The sequence below is a fragment of the Eucyclogobius newberryi genome, unplaced genomic scaffold (assembly GCF_026437365.1).
Source record: "Eucyclogobius newberryi isolate DKJ021-1_F unplaced genomic scaffold, fEucNew1.0.hap1 SCAF_21, whole genome shotgun sequence".
Lineage (NCBI taxonomy): Eukaryota > Metazoa > Chordata > Actinopteri > Gobiiformes > Gobiidae > Eucyclogobius > Eucyclogobius newberryi.
This window is the reverse complement of record NW_027315846.1, coordinates 16,441,816-16,450,895: the sequence shown is the minus strand read 5'-3', so window position 1 is coordinate 16,450,895 and position 9,080 is coordinate 16,441,816. Positions and strand designations below refer to the sequence as shown.

Sequence of the window (9,080 nt, the reverse complement as noted above, 5' to 3'; positions counted from 1 at the left end):
CCACTAGCAGGGGATATTGTGTAGGATATAATGTATGTGTGGGGAGCGGCTGCAGCGCCTCCTACCGCACCGGCAGATGTTTGCACTCTCTCGGTTTGTTCTGGTTTCTTTAGCTCGCCATCCAGTTCTGGAACCTGGCCTGTTCAAAACAGGACCATGAATAAACAACAAAATTATTATTATTAATTAATAATAATAATTATAATTCAACATTAGATCATGCTTAGATACAATATTGCATGTCATCTGTTCATCTCAATCAGTAATTAATATTCCCAGTGTTTTGGGCATAAATAGTTACAGTGTTGAGCATAAAGTGAAATTAACTTTTAATAATTTAACTTTAAATCATTAGATTTCAGTGTCAGATTCAGCAAAAGTTGAAGTGCAAAAATGATACAATTTAACATGAACGAGTGCAGCCAGCGCCCGCACCGGCTGACAAGTCTGTTAACTGATTCAATCAACAGTAGCATAGCATGTTAGCTTCGAACAATAACAAAGCACTCACCAGGTCCACTTTAAGTATATCAGTCAAACAAAACACAAGATCACAGGCAGAGGCATCTGCAAAGTCGATGGCATAACAGTGAATAAGCAGAATATCCGTAAAATGTAAAGTTTAGAGGGCTAACCGCCTACCTGCAGCCGCTTAACAACCTGGAGGCCCACACTCCTCCCGAACAACTGCGCGCGGCCATGTTTTAAAGAGCTTAGCGCCGCAAATCTCGCGATACGTGTGCGAAGTCTCGCGATAGTTCGGCAGAGACGGACCAGGCAGGCAAAAATGAAGCAAAGGGACCAGGCAGGCAAAACGGAGGCAGAAACGGTCCAGGAGCAGAAAATCACCTGGGTTACATGAGCATTTACAGAGAGTAAATGTGTATTGCTGTTTCTAAATTGTGAATGCCTGTGTAAGTAACAAAATTTAACATCAAATTTCAGCTTTGTTTACCATCCTTCATCACCTCCTGTACAACTACTTTTATGCGTTATAATTACTCATTTTGTGGGTGTTTTCCAATTTTCATTGAATCTCATTATACTAACTAATCAACAATAATTATTATCTCTTCAAGTAACTCTGGGGTCACGGAGATAAACTCAAGACAGAATGGAATATTTCTGTCTACAGGCTGAAGGAGCTCTTCACAAAATACCGTATGGACTTAGATATCATGAAACAAGACCACTCCTAGAGCCATATTCTTTAAATAGAGTCAATCATTAACCACAATGACAGGGAGTGAGCTAAACAAATGCGGCTTTCATGAGACCTAAAGCCTCTACAATGTTGTTGGTTTACATACTTCTTTACGAGTAAAAGAGCATTCCGAGCGTTATATTTTGAACAGCAGGACAAAGAGCGACCCTGCCCTGGGGGTTTACACACAGCCACAGAAGAGCTCAGTCCGATCTGCTGCACTCAGCCACCGCACTCCCAGTGACAGAACCTAAGGTAAGACAAACCATTCAACGTTACTGAACAATTGTAAGATTTACCTGATTTATTTATGATTGATGACATTGACTATTCAATCAAATTAATTCTTTATTAAGAACACATAGTGGTTCATAGATCTCACTGGGGCTAAAACAAGACTGGCTCTCTGAGTGCTCTGTACTTTCAGTTTCTGATTGAAACAGTCTTGACTTCACTAAAAAGGTCTCAAAGAAACTAGTCAGCAGTATTTGACAAAGTAAACCAGTTCATTTCAATCAATGAATGACAATTGTGTGAATCTACTTAAAATGCTTTTAGATATGATAACCAGCAGTATCTGACATCCTGATGACATTACAATTACTAGCTAGTACTAGATGTACAGAAGGCTCCCTGGGAAGAGGGATTATCGTTACAATGCAACGCAGAGATAACCACCAGAGCTTTTTACCATCTAAAAAAACATTGCCAAAATCAAAAATATAGTGTCCAGATTTGGAGAGACTTATCCATGCGTTTGTCTCCAGTATATTAGACTACTGTAACGGCCTGCTCACTGGCCTCTCCAAACGAGTTGTAAAACGGCTGCAGTACATCCAGAACGCTGCTGCTCAGAGCGCAGAAACCTGGGAGAGTCCATGGTGAAGTGAGGGATCTGACTCTCTCAGACGGACAGGCGGACGCCTGCTTGAGTGCGATGATGGAGCTGGGGAGAGGGTGGCCTTGACGTAGATGGGTGGAGTTAGGTCTTCCAGGCTGAATTTACGCAGGCTTCATTTGTACATGTTCTCAGGTCTCTGCACTGGCTCCTGTGCTCAGAGAATAGACTTTAAAGCAGCTCTGCTTGTGTACAAGTCTCTCCATGGCCTAGCACCAAAGTACATCTTGGACATGTTAGCAGTATCAAAAATATAATATGAAAATAAGAACCACTCGTACTTTTGGCCCAGCATATGACTAAGATACTTTTATCTTTTTTTTAAATTTTAAATAATATTTTTGTGTATTTATGTTTTTATTGATTTATTGTAATTTATACTATATTGTGTTTTTGTGTTTTTAACGTTGTAAAGCACTTTGTATTGCTGTTTTTGTACGAATTATGTTTCACAAATAAAATCTTATTGATTGATTGATTGATTAAAATTAAAATAAAAATGGTTAGTATTCCACAGTTTAGACAGTAACACAAATATTTAAAAAATTCAAATAGAGAAGCAATCACAGCAAGCAGAAGGGTGCATGGCTGCATCAAAATAATCATTAAGGCAGAATAATATCAAATGTGAGACTTCCTTATTTACAGAAAACACAGAAAGATAGTCAATGTGGAATAAACTGAGGAGATTTCCCTAATGGTAGTTGGTATGTTGTTCCATTCCTTAATAATTTTGATGGAAAAAGCTGACTGGCTAAAAGCCATCTTCCTGATGGGAATGTTTCTCAATCCACGTACCTGTGCAGACTTGTGAAATGTCATCCTTCAAGTTCTGTTCCAATTCAAAGCTTGCTCTCTCCGATCAAAAGACAAGTTCAGAAAACTGGACACTTTTAAACATACTTTTATGTTTCTATCTGAATAGTGTATACAATAAAATGATTCCCCCTCCTTATTCTATTACTATTAATACCAACCTAATAATAATCATCAAGGCCTAAATGTAGCCATAAAGCTTATTTGACAATATTTATTGTAGACACTTGCCTGGATTTTGCTGGGAAGAATAGCTTAATTTGAAAATGTATCTATACACAATACTTATAATAAATTGATATAATCCCTCATTCATCCAGGAGTGTTCCATTGTAGAAAAAACATTCAGTTATAGTCATCTGGACACGATGTTTTGACTCTCATCCAAGAGTCATTCTCAATTCCCTGATCTAGTCCGAGAACTCAGATATTTACCCTACTCTGTGTAGACCCTGCCCATTGGGTGAAATCTCCTGATGTAGGGTGTTCATCATAAGTGTAGTTGGAGATGTAATCGCTAACTTGGGTTCGGGAGCAGGACCACGCCTCAACCTCTTACTTCCCCAGCAACCACACCTCCACTCTTTAACCACGCCTCTTATTACCCAGAAGGCCTATATGTGCACAGGCCAATCCCAGCATCTCTTGTTGTCTCTGCTCTCTCGAAAAAGAGTTTTCTCATTGTTTTCCCCTGTATAAACAATAATTAAAAAAAAAACAATTTTAGGTTGCATTTTATTATAGCGTAGAAACATTACAAAGGAATAAAACAGATTCATCACAAAAGAGAGAAGGGTAAAGTTGCACATAACTCAACACATTGTGAGTGTGTGTGCATTTCCTGATCAGATGTCATAAAGTCCAAAGCTGAAAGAGCCGGTGTGAACATGTCAAGTCTATACTTCAAGTGTGCACCCACAAGTCTGTACCCAGGGGGACACGAGTACAGAGCTAGACCAGTCACTCCTGTTCTCCCTCTTAATCTGATAATTATCAGGTTGCTCAGCCAGTTGTCAGTCAAAAAGCGTTACACAATATGTCAAAATAAATCTGTTCAGAGGCCATGAAGGTTAAGGATTACTGACTTTATTCACACACTGAGTAGAAATGTGACTCGTTACTTTCAGGGCTGTTCAACAAAAAGCTCCTTGAAGGACCAGATTTTTCAGAGGGCTGGGGCGACTGGGCCAGGTTCATGTACAACGTGCCACTCTTTTGAGACAATTTGTTACACACAAAATATCCCAACACTAGATCCTTTTCAATAATTATGTTAAAACCACAAAGGCCATATTAGATTTTGTGAAAAATACAATAATAAAGGCTTTACTAAAATATATCTGCAAAATTGACACTAAACTAGAACTAACCCAGAATAAAACAGGTTAAAACCCAGGACCAAAGCAGGTCTAAATCAGAATTAAACAATTATTAAACCAGGACTAAAGGAAAATATATCTATTAATATTTGTCGGACCTTAAATTGAATAGGCCTGAATTACAAGTCACATTTGAGGACAATAAGATATTTACAGTAGCATGCTTTGTATAATAATCTGTAATATTTTCTTACAGGTGTCATGCCTCCCCCTGGTGTGTGTCTGAACATAATTGAAGCTTGTCAAAAACAAAATGGATATGGAAGTGTATTGCTCCCAATACAGTTCAACAACCAGGACTACAAGCTGTTGAAACAGTACTGTCTAGGACACAGCCTCAAGTTTGTGGACAAGACGTTCCCCCCGGACTTGCGCACCATCGGTCCTGGGATACTTGATCCAGCCGACCTGAAGCAGGTCAAGTGGCTCAGACCTTTAGTAAGGATTCGGAAATAATACAACACTTAGTTCTTCCATTATACTGTATAATCCATTTATCTTTTCAGGAACTCTCTCCTAATCCAAGTCTAGTAGTTGCTGGGATTTCTCGGTTTGACTTTAGTCAGGGAATCCTGGGTAGGACTTTGCAAATCTTCATGTTCTGTGCTATTTTATGTAGTATTGAAAACTCTGTCATTTAGGTAACTGCTGGTTTCTTGCATCTATTGGAGCACTGACATTTCAAAATCAGATCTTTAGGCAGGTGGTCCCACTGGAGCAGAACTTTGACAATGAGTACAGTGGAATCTTTCATTTTAGGGTAAGTACATGATTGTATTATATCATGTTGCCCATGTCTAATGTATGTCTCATCTATTCCAGTTCTGGAGATTTGGGAGATGGGTAGATGTTGTGATAGATGACAAACTCCCCACACTGAACGGCAGACTAATCTTTGTTTGTTCTAAAAATTCAAATGAATTCTGGCCGGCTCTGTTGGAGAAAGCCTATGCCAAGTAAATGCCAATGCAAACCTGCCTGTCTCTGCATGTTTACGAGGATTCTAAGTATTAGGTGATGTGTGGCAGGGTGTGTGGCTCATATGGTGACATGAAATTGGGGGTCCCTGCGGAAGCCCTGGTGGACTTCACGGGAGGTGTTCACCTGACCATCCAGCTCTCACAGCCCCCTGCGGACCTGTGGGAGCTCATGTGCAGGGCTGGGACATGCACGTCACTGATGAGCTGTGGCACAACAAAGGGGGTAACCACCTTTCCCAGCAATTCTAGGTATTTTTGTGTAATTTCCTATATGTTATGTGCTTATGTTGTAGGACAATAAAGTTCTGCCCAATGGACTGGTCCAAGGACATGCCTACACTGTAACTGGGGTAAAAGAGGTGAGTTTCATTTGCAAACTTTCAATGTCACATGACCACTTACACCCTCCCAGTGTTACACAATTCACATTCACATTTCCTTTCGTTTTATTTTTGTAAATATGAATACGTTACTTTTTATGTCTACTGACCAGGTTCTAAGCAGTGGAAAAACCGTCCAGCTCGTGCGAGTGTGGAACCCTTGGGGCAGAGTGGAGTGGAATGGAGACTGGAGTGATCTGTGAGAAAAGACGTCTCAAAAATGTTTTAATTGTTCTTCCATAACTTTACTGTAGTGGTGTTGTTCCTCCATAAGGTCTCCACTGTGGCAATCTGTGAGCTCCCAAGACCGTGACCTCTGTCTTTCAGTGTCTGATAATGGAGAGTTTTGGTAAGCATACAGTAAATGTTCACATGTATCTACTCTTTCCTTTATTGTATATGTGTGTTGTCTGTAGGATGAGCTTACAGGATTTCTGTCAGTCATACAATGACCTGGACATCTGCTCTCCGAGCCCAGAGTTCCTGGATGGTACTGCGTCATGTCACTGGAACTGTCAGATGTATGAGGGGAGATGGGTGGCTGGGACCACTGCAGGCGGATGCAGAAACAATAAAGGTTCATATAACAATATGATTAAAACATCATTGTGCAATACAATTCAACATCTGATCATTACATCTGTCTTTGCTGAAGATGTACTGTGTTACAAAATGCATTGGTACAAACAAAGATTGCATAATTACGTCAGTTTGAAAGTCTTTACTATGTGCACTTTGTACACAGGGATTCTAACAAGCTTGACCTGCTTTTCATAGCACTGACAACTCTGAATTACAAGCTTGCAGCGAAAGAAACACTAAACGACCACAACCCATAATGTGTTCTTGTGACTAGTTCTGGTATTTATTCATTTCCATTTACTTTACAGACACATTTTGGACCAATCTTCAGTACCACATCAAGGTTCAGAATGACAAACATCTGACAGGTGACGAGAAGAACATCCTGGTGTCGCTGATGCAGAAGCCTGACAAAAGAAACAGACGCCTGGTCCACAACTTCCACATTGGATTTTCAGTATTTGAGGTAGTTACTATTATGTGTGATACTTTGGGCAATATTCATAAGCTAGAAATAGAAATAAAATAGAAATAAAAAAAACGTCTAAGTTGTTGCTTCAATAACAAACACTATATTGACACTGTAATAGAAGGAACATAAAAGGAACATATCTGTACTTTGGATTGTAAAACACCACCTAGAGATAAAACCCATAAAACACCACTCTCAGTTCCATTCTGTTAAAATGGAAGTAGGTAATAAAGTATTTTATTTTTACTGTCATATGCTTTTTCCCCTATAACGTTTTAACGTTTAATGTGGAAATTCTTTGATGTTCTCCATTCCACCTAAGCTGACAGAAACTGTAAGGACTCTTGTCAATTTAAAGTACAACTTGTCTGGAAATCTGTTTAATGCTGTATTATCTCGTTCCAGTACAAGTCAACAAGAGGAAAGTTGCCTGCCTCTTTCTTCAGCAGTAGCGCTCCGATTTTCCAAACGATGGAATTCATGAACGCACGAGAGGTGGTGGAGTTCTTTACGCTGAGTCCAGGAGAATACATAATTGTACCATCGACTTTCAGACCCAATGAAACTGCCTCATTTCTGCTGACCATCTGCTCCAAAGCACAAATCCAACAAAACAACTGGTAGGAAAACGTGTTCCACCCCAAGATACAAACTACATATTCCCTCCACAGACAGTACACAGTACGCAAGGGCAATGAAGAGAATACGTCATTATTAGGTTAAAATAATTGTCACACAAACTTGAAACTTCACATCACTTAAAATGAATTGAATTTCCTGTCTGGTTGTAGGTAATTAATGCAGCACATTTTGTTTCTCATATTTGCTCACAACAACCACCATTCACATGACATTCAAACAAAGGCAGGGTGGGGCTAAGTGTCTTGCCCAATCACACAATAAAAAAGATTTCGGTGGTCTATTCAACCGCCGAAATCAAATTGAAGGTCAAGTTCCAGATAGACAGATATCATAGACATAAATGTTTCCTTTCTTCCACTACAGTGAAGATTCCTCTGACTTTCAACATGATAAAATTGTTAAGGTATCTTGTCAACGTCATTATGCAATGGATATTCTCATTCACACAGACTTATCTCCCTGAAGTCTAATTTGCAGGTCAAGGATGTCCCGAATGCACTTGAAGTTGAAAACTGGAAACAGATATTCCATCAGTACTGTGATAAGGTACGACGACTTAATCCTGACTATGGAGGTTTCATATGTTTTTGACTAAATCCTACCATTTCTATCTTTAGTATGAAGAAGTGGATGCTGAACAACTCCAGAAACTTCTAAATGAAAAATTACTTGAAGGTTTGTGTGATTGAAATGATGGGAGTCCAATCATACTGGCTCCGTTTCCATGTTGTAGGTATCAAGAAATCTGGGGACTTCACCCTTGATGCCTGTCGCAGCCTGGTGGCACTCATGGATGTATCCTGCTTATCATACTGTTGTTTTTTAATTCAGTAATGTTAACTTTGATCACAATGGGTTGAATTTAAAGAAGTAAACTAAAAAGAACCTGAAAAATCCTTAATATTTGTAGACATCTATCACAGGCAGACTGAACAGTGGAGAGTTTCTTAGATTGTGGAAGAAGACTGCCCGATACAAAGTAATTAAACAATATTATGTGCCTTTCCCAAATTCTTTAAAATTCATGGCCATTTTGTGTTTTCATCAGGAGATTTTCTATCAAATGGATGTGTCACAAACAGGAACACTGTCACTGCACGAGCTGAGGAATGCTATGACAATATCAGGTACAAATAATCACCTCTGACTGACACACACTGGCTCTATCTCACAATGATAAAAAAGACAATCTCATGCTCATTCACTGTCAGACTTCAATCTAATTTACTGTTTGACCCTCAGTTGGATTATGTGTGAGCAGAAAAACATATGAGGCTTTCTTTGTGTTGTGTCAGGAATGAAGGTGAGCGACAGCATGCTTAACCTGATGGCTCTGCGTTACGGCGCCTCGGCTGGTCACATGAGCCTCGAGAGCTTCATTAGCCTAAGCATCCGACTTGAGTGCATGTCCAGTGAGTAATCCGGCATCACAACATCACAACATCACACTTTGTCTCATTTCATTTAAATGTTGATAGAAATCTACCACAAGTTGTCACATGCGGCGGTCATGGCCCTTAATGAATCTGACGTGAGTATGTTTTTTAAATTATTATTAATGACTAATTGCGTTAAGTTTTCTTGTTTACACATATATTTTTGTGTTTCCAGTGGATGCACCTTTACATGTACACCTGACCAGAGGGCCCCCAGACCAGAGGGCCCCCAGACCAGAGGGCTCCCTGACCAGAGGGCCCCCTGACCAGAGGGCTCCCAGACCAGAGGGC

The 9,080-nt window shown here is 39.7% G+C and overlaps 1 protein-coding gene across 1 annotated transcript; it reads left to right on the top strand.

The window, feature by feature from the left end:
• The first annotated feature begins 1,387 nt into the window (after window positions 1–1,387).
• Window positions 1,388–9,074, top strand: LOC140370668 (calpain-1 catalytic subunit-like). The gene is made up of 21 exons (XM_072457864.1): window positions 1,388–1,459; window positions 4,494–4,735; window positions 4,804–4,873; window positions 4,939–5,057; window positions 5,120–5,253; window positions 5,326–5,500; window positions 5,571–5,636; window positions 5,771–5,856; window positions 5,932–6,006; window positions 6,074–6,234; window positions 6,548–6,705; window positions 7,117–7,331; window positions 7,717–7,756; window positions 7,831–7,899; window positions 7,971–8,028; window positions 8,087–8,148; window positions 8,264–8,332; window positions 8,402–8,480; window positions 8,649–8,765; window positions 8,832–8,884; window positions 8,965–9,074. The coding sequence occupies exons 2-21, from the start codon at window positions 4,499–4,501 to the stop codon at window positions 8,989–8,991; spliced, it is 2,070 nt and encodes a 689-aa protein (XP_072313965.1). The 5' UTR covers window positions 1,388–1,459; window positions 4,494–4,498; the 3' UTR covers window positions 8,992–9,074.
• Window positions 9,075–9,080: the final 6 nt, after the last annotated feature.